An 18,005-nucleotide genomic window follows, 5' to 3' on the forward strand; every position below is an offset into this window, starting at 1 on the left:
TGTAAGAAAGAACAAAAAGATCTCTCTCTCTCTCTCTCTCTCTCTCTCTCTCTCTCTCTCACACACACACACACACACACACACACATAGACAGACACACACACACACACACACACACAATGCTCCATGTAATCAGTTTCCCCATGGAGTGATCCACACTGCTGGAGAACATGTGTGAATATTGCAACCACATTAATAGGACTACCAACCTGCCAGTTCAGAGCTCTTTACTACTTTGTTAGTGAGTACATCAAAGTGGTGAAAGGTTAACTCATTCACATATTTCTGTGTACGGATCAAGAGAAATGGGAATCAAACCTGCGGTGAATCTGCCAAATGTCGTATCTCAGATTTGCAGTGGAGCTTTCATACATCAGAAGGGTGCCATAATTACTTGTATTAGAAACTTGCAAAAAGACGACTACATGAAATACCAAATAAAATTATGATTAAAACTTACGAGTTTTTCTAATATGAAACCTTCTTAATCCAGAAGCTTATATGTATACAAAGAAAAGGAGATATAACAAAACTGTTAATTACCAGGATTCTTTGGGGGAAGCTATGATTGTGTAAAGTGTTTTAATACTGCTTTAAATGTATATTGTAGAAGTAGCATCGGTAAAGATATTCACTGGTATAGTTTATTTAAATATGAACCAGGTCCAGATAATCAATTACTTAAGATTAATTAATTCTGTCTGAGGAAGGAAAGAGCCTTTCCTAGATTCCAATTAGTGCCTCCTACAGTCCTTGAGATGCGGGTGGCGCTGTGGGTAAAACCTCAGTGCCTAGGACTGGCCGATCGTATGGTGGGCGGTTCGAATCCCCGCGGTGGGGTAAGCTCCCGTCGTTCAGTCCCAGCTCCTGCCCACCTAGCAGTTCGAAAGCACTCTTAAGTGCAAGTAGATAAATAGGGACCGCTTTATAGCGGGAAGGTAAACGGCGTTCCGTGTGCTGCACTGGTGCTGGCTTGTCAGAGCAGCTTCGTCACGCTGGCCATGTGACCCGAAAGTATCTTCGGATGGCGCCGGCTCACGGCCTCTAGAGCGAGATGAGCACGCAACCCCAGAGTCGGACATGATTGGCCCGTACGGGCAGGGGTACCTTTACCTTTACCTTTACAGTCCTTGAAGTCAGATTAACAAAAAATATCATACAACATAAACTTCTGCCACTGTGGTTTCATTGAAGGGAAGGCTCTCCCTCATTATCTGTTTAATTATTTTCCTGACGTAAGGCACTGGAAGGAAATATTGATCTGCTTAAAAAAAAGTGGTACCCTGATTTTTTAAAAATCACATTAAGTTACTGGATAAGTTTGGTTTTATCAGTTATCTCAATTTTATTTTTGTATGTTACATGAAGGCAAACAGTTACCAACAAAACTACATCTTGAAACTGGCTTGATGGAAATCAAAATCTAGTTAAATAGCCGGCTCAGCTGGATTTGAGAATCATGTCATTTGACGAGTTTTCACTGATTTACACTTAATTCTGTTCTACTTCTCATCGTGTTTATTGTATTATGTCTTACACACACACCCCAGCCATATTCCAATGTTTCTGTTGCGTTGCTTAAAATCTTCACATTTGGATCGACCGATTGCCAATTATTATACTGCCTCCTTCGGACATTTTTGTTATCGGGAGTTAAGTTTTAAAAGTCTTCCCTTGTAACTTGCATTTAAGTTTTAAATGCAAGCTCGACAAAACACACATTGTGGCGGGGAGAATCGTGTTAAAAGCAAAAAAAAAAAGGAACCCAGGTGTCTCTAGAGTGAAGGTTTTCCATTAGAATGCATGAATATTTGATGGCTGGTCTTGAATGGGAGCATCTAGCTTACCAACATCTACATGCAGCATGTTTAAGGGCAGACCCAGCGCAAGGTTTTCACGCCATTTGAAATTCCCGATCAAGCCAATTTTATCGGAACAAAAGTAATCCAAGGCTGCAGTCCTAATCCCTCTATGTTGAGAGCTGGTGTGCTTGAGGATGCTCTGCTAACCTGTCGACCTACAAGCAGGTCTCTCTTTGCTGGTAGCCAGGAAAAACAGGGTGTTTGGGGGGCAGGGCGTTTGAGGTCTTAGATTCAAGAGATCTAAATCCATAGGCCTCCTAGCTATGCTGCACACATTGCAAAAATATATATATAACCCCCCCACCCCCACCTTCCACCCTTTCAGATGCAATGTTCACTCTGCTGCTCTGGTTCTCTCTGGCCCCATTTAAGATTGCTCTGCAAAACTTTTATTTTTAATAATAAACATTTACACTAGATGTTTTAATACTGGCCTATGAATAGCAAAGGGGGGGGGGAGCCTGTGCCAATATTCACCCCAAAACCCACATTTTACCAACAGGGCAGGCTTGCATTTACTTCGATGAATCATAAGAACAGATTGGCCTACATTTCAATTTCCATATTTGACATCTGCTTTAACAGATACTGAATCCTCTTAAAGAACAAAGGCTACTTGGGAGTCCAGTTTTAAGTGCCACCCAAAGCTCCTTTACTTACAGCGAAGATGAATTTTGCAGATCGAGTGCTGCCTATGTTTTATTTAAAATTTCATTTGGGTATGCTGATGGGTTCACAGCCCGGCGCTGACGCAAGTTCTTTTATTCTTTGATGGCAAATGAAACTAAATGATTCATTCATGTGTGTGTGTGTGTTTTGAATCAATGCTGCAAAAAAAAAAAAAAAAAACAACCACCACCACCCCAACGCACAAACGTTTTCAACCCATCATCGTGCAAGTACTGAAGTTCAACCAAATGTTAACTTAGCTGACTGCTCCCACTGCTGGCAGGCTCACCTCATGCAGCCCAGCCCAGCCCTGATTTAATCACAATAATGGTTGGCTATTTTCAGAAAAGCATGAAAGCAAAAGCGCGGCGGGGGGGGGGGGAGAGAGAGAGAGATGGTTTCACTTTTCACTTCTGATATGCAAGCCCGGTATTGATATTGCTCACAGCTGAAGGGACGAAAAACTGTTCCCTTGCATTAAACAGGGCAACTGGGTCGCTCTAACTCGATAAAGCTGTTTATATGGTCTGGTCCTTTCTAGTTTGATGCTTGCAGGCTTTCCACAGGCAGAATCTATTCCTGCGTTGCAAGGGGTTGGACTAGATGACCCACGGGGTCCCTTCCAACTCTACAATTCTATGATTTAGCTTCCCACAGTGAGAACATGATGTTGGAGTATGTGGGCTTTTAGCCTGATCCAACAGGTCTCTTCTTACGTTAAGACCAGCTTTCTCTCAAAGTAACTCACTTGCCAACGGCTTCTCGCGTGTAGAGATCCCCTTCATTAATCCAGACAGGAAGGAAGTGGCACTTGATCAGTAGGACACGGATACAGCAACAGGGTTATTAATGTATGCCACTACACCATCCCGGGTATTGTTAGCCCCAAAATGGAAATCGAGCAGAGTTTCAACCAAAGAAGAATGGCAACTTAAACTGATGGAATATGCACAGCTTGCGGATCCAACTTATAGAGTAAGAGAAGAATAACATTCGTCTAAAGAAGATTGGAAAATGTTTATTGACGAAATGGGGGGAAATTGTGTACGCTTGAAAACGTTGGCAGCATTAAGATAAATTCAACAGTGTAAATAAGTTTTGATGGAAGTAATAATGGAATACTGGATGGCTTAGTTTATATAAAATATGCAGGGATTTATGCTTTGCAAAATGAACCATAGAAAGAGAAGAAGGGTATTTGATATTTTAAGGTTGTTTAAATGAATTTTCTAAATGGTAAAACAGGAAATTTAATAAAAATTAGAGAGAGAGAGAGAGAGAGACTGGGCTTTAGCTGCTATAAAATGGAGCAGCAAAAGTTTTGCCCAGAGCTAGTGTTTGAAATCTGCAAATCAGCGCCACTGGCTGTCGCTCCATTTCCAGGCCTAATTTAAAGTGCTGGTCATTACCTATAAACACACCTCTACAGTTCAGGACTCAGGAGCATAGGAAGATACCTTCTACTGAGTCAGATCATTGGCCAGCTGATTCCTGACTATGCTGGCTGAAAGCAGCTTTGCGGGCTGTTAGACAGCAAGTCTTTTCCAGACTCACCTGGAGATGCCAGGGATTGAACCTGCGGCCTTCTGCATACAAAGAAACAGAATTAAAGGTCTGTCTCCCCCCCACACTGTCCAAGCTACACCTGGCCATTTCTCCTGCAAGAGAAAGGCAACCCTTTTGTGTCTGTCAGCTGCTGGCTATCACAGATAACAAATGCAAAGAGCTTACTTCAAAGATGTCGTATCAATGGAGCATTATAATAAAATCCTTTCATCAATAGACAAATGGGGGGGTATATTTATACAGAAGAACTTCCTTATACTGTTAAGGGTATGGAGAATCAGTATAGCGAGGCAACAATCTGCACAAGGCACATAAAAAAACTAGGGCTGGAGGAGAAATTTGGATTGGTCTGTATTTTAATGCAATTTGTCCTTCCCAAAACAATACATGAACCAAACTGCAGCTATCTTTTGCAATGCACACTTCTTCAGCTTTTGTGATCCAACCAACCAATGTTCATATTAGCAAAAACAAGCATACAAAATTCATTATATTAGGAGAAATTGTTTGCAAAAATGTGTATGTGAGGAAAACGGCACACTGAAAGACTGCTGATTTTTCAGGAGGGCATGTGGGGAAATGAGCCAAAAATAAAAACTGACCAATTTGTCCATCCTTATTTTTTTTCAAAAAAAGAACCTTGCAGAACAACTAACCTGCTTGCAAGCTAGGAATTGCCAACTTGAAAAGTCATTAGTGTTTATTAGAAATACGATTCTATTACTCATGTTTTAAAGAGAAGGCAATCTTTCTATTATGTGAATGTGGTAAAGGTAAAGGTAAAGGTAAAGGGACCCCTGACCATTAGGTCCAGTCGTGGCCGACTCTGGGGTTGCGGCGCTCATCTCGCTTTATTGGCCGAGGGATACAGCTTCCAGGTCATGTGGGCAGCATGACTAAGCCACTTCTGGCGAACCAGAGCACCACACAGAAATGCCGTTTACGGTACCTATTTATCTACTTGCACTTTTGACGTGCTTTCGAACTGCTAGGTTGGCAGGAAGTGAATGTGGTAGGAGATATAAATCATTACCTGTGCAGCTAACAACTGAAACTGAACAGCGTCAAATGTGGGGCAGAGGACAGAGTCTCAGATCAAACAGACCCAAATTCAATACCCTTGTTCAGCCACTGAAGCTGAGTGACCTTATGCAGCCTTGCCCAACCTGGTGACCCCCCAAATGTTTTGGGACATCACTCCCATCAGTCCCAGCCAGTTTTGCCACTGGTCAATGATGGTGAGAGTTGCACACTGCCACCTGCAAGACGCCAAGCCAGGGAAATCTTAAGTTATTCATTGTTGCAGAAGCAATAGGTTATGGGATGTGAGGGAGCCAGGCCACCACCTTGGGTACTCTTGTGCAGAAAGGCGGGAGATATATTTAAAAAGGGGGGTGGAGTTCAACCTAGCCCACCTTACAGGGCGTTTGTGAAAACACAAAGGGGAGGGAACAGACTCTGTAACAGAGAAAAAAGCTGTTTCTTGGGTCTCAGTAACCATGGTGCAAAATTTGTTTATGACATCTTTGAGACGTGACCAAATGCATAGAGAACAGGCAAAGAGATGAACAGGTTTCCAAAATATTTAGCAGATATGAAAGACAGCGGATTTTTAAATAAAAAAACCACAGACTCATAAATCTCCAGAATGCATAAAAAATAAAAATGCATCACAAAGAAGCCATGCACCACTTTATAGTGCTTTACAAAATGCTTATGGAAAAACTTAGGGAAATACGGATTCAGATGGAAAGGGAGCAGCAGATGGAAGAATGCCAGAATAATCCACTTAGGTAAACATATCATCAATACAAGACTCTATGAATTTACTCACCTGCACGCAGTTACTATGGAAACTACAACCATAAAACTGATCATACCTTCGTTTTAAACTTTCTAAAACAATAATCTGCTTATCTTCGTTTCAAGCCAACAAGCAAAGCCAAACACCTGGAATAAGGCAGCTGAATAAAGAGATGACTTTTGGGGCTGCGGGAAGGGGGGAACCTTGCAGCCTCCTTGCGCAAGCATTTAAGAACATCCAAAATGAAAATACATTGCAAAAGTTAAGTACATGTATGGTGCACCGCTTAATACTTCACTCCGATTACTTGCCCTGCACTCCTGTCATATTGGGCAGCATACAAAACACAACTCCCAGTACTTTCAGTGGGGCTTGCACTGAACAATGTAAACTCTGAATATTTGTACTGTCTTTTTTATGATTAGCTGATTTGCAGGCCTTCATTGGAGGCTCTCAAAATCGGGTGCAAATATCCTTATAAATCTGAAACATGGAAAGGGCCATGGAAGTCATTCATTTCAGTGTCAGAGACAGGACCAAGCACCTGACAGGGAAGGACACTTGCCCAGAATTAAATGGGGGAAGAAATCCTGAAGGAAATAAAGAATCTCCTCCATGCACACTTAAGACAGAGACCAGTGATAATTTAGAGGTTCGCATTTGTTTATTTTATTTGTCTACCACTTAATAATCAACTTTCTCTGAGCGACTAACAATAACACTGAAAACCATAAAGATTTAGAGAAGTGAAACGAACAACTGCAACGGCCCTCCCCCTTGCATAAAGAATACCAAGCTATGGTTTGTTTTTAATCATTGTTTGTTCTACAAACCACAAATTCTCTGGCAGACAAGAAAACAAGCTGTGGCTTGTTGTTTTGTTTTTCACCTGCTCTGTCTTGTGGCGTTGTAGCCTGGGAAATGTCTGGGATGGGGTAGCCAAACAAGCCCATGGCTTAAGCAAGGCTGCTGGGTTCAGACGTAATGCCAATCCACAGTTAGAGCAAGCCAGGCAAGCCATGGTTTCAGACAGTGGCTGCTTGGTAGAAATAAACCATGCTCAGTCTGCTTGGTTTGCATATTTAAATGAGCCACAGCTTTGTGTTGTGTGAACCGTGCCAGAGCAAATTAGAATAAATAAAACCACTAGCAGGAAAACGTTAATACAGCCAAGCTAAATGCACTTTAAAAAAGGTCTTAATGTTAAAGTACCCAAGAAAATAAAAGTGTATTCACATTTTTCTGTTTGCGGAATGGATCAAGATTTAGATCCGTGGTTCCCAACATGGGGCACATGCCCCACAGGGGGGAAAATTTGATTTTTAAGGGGGGCAATTAAAGAATGAGTTATTAACAGTGAATGGCCTTTTAGGCCTCCTCCAAGTGAATAGGAATTCACTTTTTGAATAATAAGAATTATATGTCACGGGAGTGGGGGGTGGGATCAGGATTTTAGAGATGCTTAGGTGGGGTGTGGCTAAAAAAAGTTTGGGAACCACTAGATAAAGAAGAGGATTTTTGGAATTTCCCCTTTTCTTTGCATCACTAAGGGCCACACCCCACCCGTTTTTGGAGGGTCCCTTGATCCTTTGTAGCAGCTTTTCAAGGGGCACAAGTGGTTGCAGGAGAAATCAGCAAACATTTCTCCTCCCCCCCTTCCTCTAAGGGAGTGTCCCATGGCCAGAATCAACACGCAGTTAGCCTAGATTTCAGCCAATTGATTTGGGAGGATTTTTGAATGATTCCCATTGGTATGGGTACACTTGGTATAAACACCCCCCCTTCCAACTTTGCATATCAATGCAAAATTACTGGGACGAACATTGTCGTCATATTCTTTGGAAAGTGGGCAATAAAAATGATGCTTTGAACCAAAAGGCTCCAGCCAGCCAGCATGTTTTCATTTTAACAAATGGAGAGTGCTTCAAGGTTGCAAATGTTTGTATTGAATATATTAAAGTTAGGCATTAATAGGAAGCGGATGCGTTTTCAAGAGCTGCTTCCAATCACAGATACAACAAATGCTCTCTGCCATTTATCCTGTGATAATGCCTCAAACAGGTTTGTCCGATGGGTGAACCCAAAGTCATTTCGGTGCCAAGCTTTTATGCCTAAATCCTGTTGGTGACAGTCCAGTGGAAGTGCAATAACTTCAGGTTGTCTTTTCTTCAGAGCTACTCTGATTACAGCACAGAGTGTCTTTGCATAAGGTGGAGAATGGACTTTTGGAATTACACGGAGCAGTGTTTCTTGATTTGCTTTGGGCCATGCAGTATGCCCATCTTGGAACAGGACGACAACATAAGAGGCAGGAGGAAATTGCCTTTCAACGAAACTAAGGTGCTTGTGCACACTCACCTTTCTTCTGCACTTTCCAGGCGTAGTCCGTGCTTTAAAGCTCTGTTTGTTGCACTTCAGCTTTAAAGAGCGGGTTTTTTTGGGGGGGGCACAGAGCTTCAAAGCACAGACCTGTGCCTGGAAAGAGCACAGCAAAAAAGGTGTGGATAAACCCTCAACCATGAAAATGCAGAAGAGAAAGGGTTGGATCCAGTGCATCAGACCTACCAGCAAAGGGATCTTGCACTAGCAGAGATCTGTTTCTCAATATTGTGTAACACGGGGGTGCAGTGCAACAGGTCCGCTAGCAGAATCATTATAGAAGAGCTTGTGCTAAAGAAAATACAGTGGTACCTCGGGTTAAGTACTTAATTCGTTCCAGAGGTCCATTCTTAACCTGAAGCACCACTTTAGCTAATGGGGCCTCCTGCTGCCGCCGTGCTGCCGGAGCACGATTTCTGTTCTCATCCTGAAGCAAAGTTCTTAACCTGAGGTACTATTTCTGGGTTAGCGGAGTCTGTAACCTGAAGTGTATGTAACCTGAAGCGTATGTAGCCTGAGGTACCACTGTATAATAGAAAAAACCCCGTCGATTTTCCTATCTTCTAAGCAATACACATACAAGTGCAGTTGTCTGCTTACAGAACCTCTGCTTTTGCAAAACGACCCACTAGTGCAGCTGTGTGGGACATCGTCCAAGCAAAGGGCTGGATCCCAACCGCCCACAATCCCCTGTGGGTCATTTTGACAGGTGGGCAGGGTTGCTCAGCCCACCACTTCTCTTTGAAGGACACATGGCCAGTGCCAGTGATCGGATTGGCTGTGACCGAGCACCTTCAAAGGGGGAGACTGCAAATCCAACTCTGTCTAACTGCAGGACAAAGTAGAGTCATATCATGTCTGCACGTTGATGTTTTTTCCTTTGAAGGGAGCTGGGCCTCTTCAAAAGCGAGCTTCTTTAAAGGTGCTTGCTTTCAGCACAAAACAGCTGATCAGCCTGGCCAAGGAGGCTCCTTGAGCAACATGAATCATAGAATGGTATATTTGGAAGGGACCACGAGGGTCATGAACAGTCCAACCCCCTGCAATGCAGGAATTGTTTGCCCATCGTGGGGCTTGAACCCATGACTCCGAGGTTAAGAGTTTCATGCTGTACCGACTGAGCTATTGGAGCTCACTTGAGCTATTTTGCAGCTGCATCTCTCCATGCCCCACACCTGATGTCACATATGGGCCAAGCGGGAACCCAAGTTCGACACTAGCTTCATTCAACTTAGCACTACCATGGATTCCACCCAGCGTCATGCTTAGAGTAGAACCCTGGAAGCAAAAGTCATAACTAATTTAAGTCCCACTGATTTCAGTGGTCCTACTAGAAGCACTTGCTGATATTTTATGAATACTGTGAACCACCCTGAGACCTCTGGGTATAGGGCAGTATATAAATTCAAATAAATAATAAGAATAAGAATAATATGAATAAAGTCCTCCTCTGAACTATATGTTTAAAGCAGCACTGTGCCACTTTCTTCCCTCAAAGAATCTTGGAAGCTGTAGTTTGTTAAGGATGTGAGGAGGCCCCCTATTCTCCTCCCAGAGTGGTTTGACAATCAATTCCTCTTCTCAAGGAACTGGGAATTCAAGATTTTGATTCTCCTTTCCCACCAGTGTGAGGAGATCACAAAGGTCCTCTTGTTAGCTCTTCGCCTGTTTTGCACAGGAGATAAATATATCTAGCTCTGCAGTGCTAACAATCAGGCTGGGTGTAACCAGCAAAGGGAAGCAAGGTGATTTGCATCCGAATTTGATCAGATAGTGGCAGTGAGACGTCCTGTCGGTGACATCTGGCTGATGGTTCAGTGGTGGAATTCTCGCCTGCCACATGGGAGACGTGGGGTTGAGTCCTGGTCAATGCAACAGCGTGATGTGTTCGGAAGGGCTCGCCTGCTTTGCATGCAAAAAATGCCAGGTTCAATCCGCACCAGATAGGACTAGGAAGGAATCCTGGCTAAAACCCTGGAAAGTCCCTGCCAATCAGTGTTGATAACACTGAGCAAGACGGACCAATGGTCTGGCTATGCTCTGCCTCCATGGCAATATGGTTCTGAGTACCAGTTGCTAGAAACTGCAAGAGGGGAGAGTGCTCTCGTGCCCAGGTCCATGCATGTGGTTGGCCACTGTGAGAAGAGAATGCTGGACTAAGTGCGGCGTTGGCCTGATCCTGCAGGCACTCCTTATGTTCCAAATCTGATGACCCACACACTGGTCATTTATAAAAGGAAAAGCATCAGCTCAAGGAGTGCTCTGATGGTGTTTCCTGCTTAGCAGGGGGTTGGACTCGATGGCCCTTGTGGTCTCTTCCAACTCTATGATTCTATGATTCTAAGGCTAAGCCATGCAACCAACATCAGGTGTAGCTCAGTTTTACGGAGTCTTCCCCAGTCCTTTGCCTATTGAAAAGGTTAATTCTGTGTCCAGGTCGGCTGTCTACCAGCTCCATCTGGTACGCAGGCTGAGACCCTACCTGCCCGCGGACTGTCTCGCAAGAGTGGTGCATGCTCTAGTTATCTCCCGGTTGGACTACTGCAATGTGGTCTACGTGGGGCTACTTTTGAAGGTGCCCTGGAAACTGCAACTAATCCAGAATGCGGCAGCTAGACTGGTGACTGGGTGTGGCCACCCAGACCATATAACACTGGTCCTGAAAGACCTACATTGGCTCCCAGTACGTTTCCGAGCACAACTCAAAGTGTTGGTGCTGACCTTTAAAGCCCTAAACGGCCTCAGCCCTGTATACCTGAAGGAGTGCCCCCCCCCACTGTTCAGCCCAGACACTGAGGTCCATCTCCAAGGGCCTTCTGGCGGTTCCCTCACTACAAGAAGTGAAGCTACAGGGAACCAGGCAGAGGGCCTTCTCAGCAGTGGTGCCCACCTTGTGGAATGCCCTCCCATCAGATGTCAATGAAATAAACAACTATCTGACTTTTAGAAGACATCTGAAGGCAGCCCTGTTTAGGAAAGTTTTTAATGTTTGATGTTTTATTGCTGAATTATTATTATTATTATTATTATTATTATTCTGTTAGGAGCTGCCCAGAGTGGCTGGGGAAACCCAGCCAGATGGGCAGGGCATAAATAATAAATTATTATTATTATTATTATTATTATTATTATTATTATTATTAAAAATAAGTAAGCCCTCTGGAGATTTACATTCTGTATAAACTTGCTTGCAACAACTTGATCACGTTGACTACTGTAAGGGTTCAGAGGAGTTTCAGGCAACGGTTGCGTTTTACTTTGCACTATGTACAAAGCCCTTGTATGAAGATCTTTCTGTCTCTGTGTTGCTACGTCTCGTAAAGCAAACCTCTGGAGTCTCTCTCTCCGCATGACACATTCTCCTAAAGTGCGCATTTTTAAGCGATGGCTTTTCCATAGCCATCGTGGCCGTTTTGAGTCCGTTTGACTTACGGAGTCCCAACGCTTTGCCACGCTACTCCCAGAACATTTGGAAAGTCTCTAAAGCTTTTAAGGGATGGGGAAGGAAGGGGGGTGGGAAACTGTTGCACGGGCTTTGTAGATGCAACTGACCACAGTTCACTGGAATCAGCCCGATCAGATAAATAAAATGAAAGCGGACGTTTCTGGAGATTATCTTGAAAGCTTTCCATTAGACTGTACCAGGGGTATTCGCTAACAACAGCCAAGTGTCCTGGCTGAGGTACAGAGCAACCCGTTGCCAATCCTAGCATGCATCTTCTAGATATCTTATTTGTATCTGTTTACCTAATTCAGTTGATATCCAGTAAAGATATTGGGAGTGTGGGTGGGGAGTAGTGGGAGATGTATTTGCCAGAAGTTTTATTTTATTACAATACGAATACATCAGTATTTTGATAGAAAGGTAAAAGTGTAATGAATTGTTCCTCCAGGTTTCTGTCGCAGCAGTGAAATATTCAGATTGGAACAAAGAACATGCAGTAGGGGGGATAGTTGATCCTTAGGAATGAAAGCCAAACAAGGCATTCAGACATTGATAAGAAACACATTGGAAAACAAAAATAAACTACTTTATAATATGATCATGGGACATGCAGAAAGTACAAAACAATGCTGCTACATAGGAACATGAATCCCTCCCAAAATATAATTATAGACGAGCCCCGTGCATATGTATCTCAAGCACGCATCCAAAATCAATGACTGTTTTTTGCTCTCGCAGAAACACACCAAGTCAAAAGCGGAGGGTGGGTGTATTACACACAAGGACTTGGAACAATTTATGGCCACCTCTGTTAGGAATGCAACCTTTTGTCAATATGCATTACAAATCAAAGCAAATGTTTCAGTTAATTTTTGAGTCTACATTGTTTCTGGCGACTTCTGTTAAGAAGCCTGACCAACTCTGAACCATAAGGTTCACAGATATTCCATCAAAAGGATGAAGTTTGCATTCAAAATTCCAAACCATGTATTATGGGCGTGGCATTGGCTAATAATAATAATTATTTTATTGTTTATACCCCGCCCATCTGGCTGGGTTTCCCAAGCCACTCTGGGTGGCTTCCAGCAAAATTTTAAAAAAACCCAAAATGTTGAGATATTAAAAACTTCCCGATACAGAGCTGCCTTCCAATGTTTTCTAAAGTTGTGTAATTCTTTATCTCCCTGACATCTGATGGGAGGGTGTTCCACAGGGAGGGCACCACTGCTGAGAAGGCCCTCTGCCTAGTTCCCTGTAACCTCACTTCTTGCAGTGAGGGAACCGCCAGAAGGCCCTCGGCGCTGGACCTCAGTGTCCGAGCTGAACAATGGGGGTGGAGACGCTCCTTCAGGTATATAGAACCGAGGCCGTTTAGGGCTTTAAAGGTCAGCAACAACACTTTGAATTGTGCTCGGAAACATACTGGGAGCCAATGCAGGTCTCTCAGGACTGGTGTTATATGGTCTCGGCAACCACTCTCAGTCACCAGTCTAGCTGCCGCATTCTGGATTAATTGTAGTTTCCAAGTCACCTTCAAAGGTAGCCCCACGTAGAGTGCATTGCAGTAATCTAAGCGGGAGACAACCAGAGCAAGTACCCCTCTGGCGAGACAGTCCATGGGCAGTTAGGGTCTCAGCCTGCATACCAGATGGAGCTGGTAGACAGCTGCCCTGAACACAGAATTTACCTGTGCCTCCATGGACAGCTGTGAGTTCAAAATGACTCCCAGGCTGCGCATTGGTCCTTCAGAGGCACAGTTACCCCATTCAGGAGCAGGGAGTCTCCCACACCTGCCCCCTGCCCCCAAGTACTTCTGTCTTGTCGGGATTCAACCTCCATCTGTTAGCCGCTATCCATCCTCCAACTGCACCCAGACACTCACACAGGATATTCACTGCCTTCACTGGCTCCGATTTAAAGTAGAGGTAGAGCTGGGTATCATTCGCGTACTGATGAACACCCCCTGATGATCTCTCCCAGTGGTTTCACATAGATGTTAAATAGAATGGGGGAGAGGACGGAGCCCTGAGTCACCCCACAAGTGAGAGCTCAGGGGTGTGAACACTCATCACCCAATACCACTTTCTGAACACGGCCCAGGAGGAAGGAGCGGAACCACTATATAACAGTGCCCCCAGCTCCTCTTGTCAGTCCAGAAGGATGTCATGGTTGATGGTATCAAAGGCTGCTGAAAGATCCAGCAGGACCAGGAAACAGTTTCCACCTCTGTCCCTAGCCCACCAGAGATCATTGACCTGCATGACAAGGCAGTGCCTGGAGTTGTTCAGCAACCACCTGCACAATCACCTTGCCCCACAGAAGTTTGAGATTGGCTCAGAAAACCCAAGTTTAAACTGGCCACCTATCTTGATCTGCTGTGTAGACTATAGCTTATACACGGCCACATAGACAACCTGTTGACTGTTTCATAATCTGTAAAGAGGCCAGTCTGGCTTTAACTTTTTATATCATATTATGCACAACTCATCAGCACTCAATGCCAGTTCATGACCAGATTTTTGGAGAGCTGTTTGAAAAGGTCTCAAAAAAATTGCAGTTTTGGTGCCCAATATGGCAGCCTAGGTTTTAAAATTACATTTGCTATCTGCATTCTCTCTCTTAAGGAGTACAAGATGACATACATGGGGATTATTTTGTTTTATACCCCCTAACAACTGTGTAAGGTAGGGTAGACTAAGAGTCAGTGACTGGCTCCAGGTAACGTAATGAACATTGTGACTAAGCAGGTATTTAAATCCAGGTCCCCCAAGCTGGAAGTCCAACAGACCACACTATTATTAGAGCATCTGCCTCTTATAGAAGATAGAAGTAGAATACACCTGTTTGGTGACACAGATAGATGGTCCTATTCCTAGGAAGTTTGGTATCAGAGGGTTTGGGGCGGGGGGGAGGAGGGCGGTTGACAAACTTAAATCATTTAGGTCTGAAAACATTTACGGCTCATCGCAGAGACACACATATTTACTTGTGAACAAAACAGGCACCCTTTTATTAAATGTAAAGACACCACTTGAAAAATTCATAAGATCTGTTTCACACATTAGGAATTCAACCAGAAAAGTGTAGAGGGGGAAAAAATGACAAAAGATTTGTTCTTACGGTTGATAAAAAATTTATACCAAGGCATTCAAGTAAAGTTACTTTCTGTGTTCTGATTTAATGAATCATTTGAGCAGTATCTGGCCGGGGTGACACTGATGTAAGGCTCATTGAAGCCTGCTCTAATGCCTACTGGTATAGCCTTCCCTGGGACAACAAAAGCAGAACAATGTGTCAGACTGAAGCAAGATCAAAGTAAGTGCAGTTCTGGGGATGCTATGGGGCTGGCCTACAACACATCTGGATCTGTGAATGGCTGGCAAGCACATTGGCTGCCCTATAGACTCCAGTGACCCAGCAAGCCCAAAAGGAGGAGAAGCAGCAGGGCGGTAATAAACAGCCTTCGAAGTAAGATTTTCGCAATCTTGTAATTCAAGCTGAAAGCCGTACAAAGATTGCTCGATGGTTTCAACTCTTAACTAAAAGGTAGACCACGACATTTTTATTAAAAAGCCACCAGTGATTTCTTTTATATATATTTTTAAAGACAGAACAACCAGTGCCAGTTTTTAAAACGCAGTTTACAAAGTGCCTTCAGATGCTGTGAAACATTTCCCCTCTGCCATTTAATTTTAACGGCAGGATCCGTGTGCTGATATTATGTTTCCCGTCCAACTGCTCTCCGGGAGGAGGCTTTGCAAGTGACTGCAGTACAGTGGTACCTCGGGATGCGAATGGGATCCGTTCTGGAGCCCCGTTCGCACCCTGAACAGAACGTAAGACGCAACGGCGCGTCTGCTGGTCGCGTTTTGCCGCTTCTGCGCATGACATCATTTTGAGCATCTGCGCATGCGCGAGCGGCGAAACCCAGAAGTGACGCGCTCTGTTACTTCCGGGATGCCGCGGAGCGCAACCTGAAAGCGCTCAACCTGAAGCATATTCAACCCAAGGTATGACTGTAAATGCAAGAACCTCAAAACAGAATAGTGCGGCCAGTCATCTCATAGCCACTAGGACACCGTGACCAGTTTTCTGGGACCCAGTTGCATGTGCAGACAGCTGAAGAGGTGCACAAATGTTCTGCGTGCTAATGCTATGCTTTGTTAGATTGCATCCCAGGTCTATGCAACTACTTGGATAGCAAAGCGAGGGAACTAAACTTGAAACTTAGCTCATTAGGACCCTTCATTCATGCGGTCCCCAGGTAAGTGTGTCAAAGAAGCTTTGGGGTACCAATGAAATGTCTAAATCAGCAAGGCTGAACTAAAACAACGAACAGCAGTTTTTCACTTAAGAAAGGGCCTAGCTGGGGAATCTGTTTCAAAAGCCAAGCTTTACTCTAGGAGTATATAAAAGAAAAGGAGGGAGGGAATACGAGCATGTGCAGAATGCATTGCCCTCCTCAGACAATCCCCACCTCACATCTATGGAGGGGAGGTAAAGCATTCTGGTGAGGTGGATATCGGAGGTCGTTTCAGAAATAACGTGTTGATTAAATGGAAGCAGAGAACGCTTACATAATCCAAATTAAAAGGCCTGCTTAAATCATGTAAGAGAATGCATAATTAAAGAGACACAGACACACAAACAAAATGCTTGGGCAGAATTTGTTGACAATCTGACACCAATTATAGCCAGGCAGCCTTGTAAATGGTACGTCAACAGTTTTCGTGTTTCACTGCTTTTGCTTGAGAAAAAGAGAGCCCTTAACATGCATCAGAAATATTTAAACCCGGGTTGGAGAATCTGTGATGCTCCAGATGAATGAATGAATGAATGAATTTGTTGTTACGACCATCATGGTCATTTCAACCACCACTAGAAAGAAATATACATACTGCAGGGCCACCGGGGACCCACTCCTGATTTCAGCACAATATGATAATGTGCAGTGCAAGTTACAGAATTGTCTTAGCCCTTCTTCCCCACTCACAATTTTTTTTGGGGGGGGTGTATATTAAATGTTTGGGACACAGAATGTGTGCTCCTTCATGGCTACCTTTAGACACTTATGGTCGCAGGGCACATGATGCAACCACCTTTCCGGATTTAAAGCAGGCCTGATTTAGTCAGCACCTGGATGGGAGACCCAGCTAACTGCGAACCCATCACAAACCACCCTGAGAGTGCCATCATGGAAGAAAGAAAATGCACCAAATAAATAAAAATAGACAGATATGGGTAGACGGCAAGAGATCTTGCTAATGGCTGAAAGAACCAAAAACCATTCTCTCCATTTGCAAGCCTAAGAAATTAACTTTCTGCACTTTATGGGAAGGAAAGGCAATGCCCTATTTGACTCTCCAAGGTCACCCTCATGCCCTATTTTTCTACATTCTTGTCCCCACTGCAAGATGCTGGCAAGAGATAGCCAACAAAACTGGCCAGATTAAAGACTATGCCTCTCTTACTTAACCAGCTGACCACTCAGCAACACTGAAGAACCATTAGCACAATTCTGTTGCTGCTAATAAACTTAACAAAAGATTGAGAAGAAATGAATTCAGTTGTAGTACTTACACAGACAAAAGCACAATGGCAATCAGGGTCCATTCGGGAGTTTTGTGAATAATATTTGTATTTGTTAACCTGGAAAAAAAACACCACGAGCATTAACAGTTGTATTATTTCAGAAATTGTTAAGAGTGATGTAAAACCAATAATAAGTCAACTTTTTATGTCTACTTTTTTTAAAAAAATGGGCTTGCTCACACTAGCCCACAAAATTATCTATAGGTAAAAGGTTCTATACATAATTCATCCAAACCAGGGTTATTTGACAAAAGAGGTATCCTTTCAATGGCAATATAAGAAATGTAAAACTGCTTCCACTTTTCACATTCGATGGCAGCCTTTAAAAATGACAGATGCCTTCTTATTAATTGGGGGTATACTATGCAAAAAGAGACACGGGTGGCGCTGTGGGTTAAACCACAGAGCCTAGGACTTGCCGATCAGAAGGTTGGCGGTTCGAATCCCCGTGACGGGGTGAGCTCCCGTTGCTTGGTCCCTGCTCCTGCCAACCTAGCAGTTCGAAAGCACGTCAAAGTGCAAGTAGATAAATAGGTACCACTCTGGCGGGAAGGTAAACGGCGCTTCCGTGCACTGCTCTGGTTTGCCGGAAGTGGCTTAGTCATGCTGGCCACATGACCTGGAAGCTATACACCGGCTCCCTTGGCCAATAAAGCAAGATGAGCACCGCAACCCCAGAGTCGGTCAT

At 43.8% G+C, this 18,005-nt stretch overlaps 1 protein-coding gene across 4 annotated transcripts in view; it reads right to left on the reverse strand.

Moving 5' to 3' along the window:
• RPAP2 (RNA polymerase II associated protein 2) overlaps positions 1-18,005 on the reverse strand; it is a 51,913-nt gene that overhangs the window by 11,810 nt on the left and 22,098 nt on the right. For all 4 annotated transcript variants that reach the window (XR_014221014.1, XM_082227879.1, XM_082227877.1 and 1 more), the window contains exon 11: positions 17,306-17,374. Coding sequence is in view for 3 of the 4 variants with exons in the window: in XM_082227879.1 (XP_082084005.1) it covers positions 17,306-17,374 (69 nt within the window). In the remaining variant the exon portion in view is untranslated. The remainder of the gene's footprint in view (positions 1-17,305; positions 17,375-18,005) is intronic.

Source organism: Podarcis vaucheri (genome assembly GCF_965113315.1).
Source record: "Podarcis vaucheri genome assembly, chromosome: 6".
Lineage (NCBI taxonomy): Eukaryota > Metazoa > Chordata > Lepidosauria > Squamata > Lacertidae > Podarcis > Podarcis vaucheri.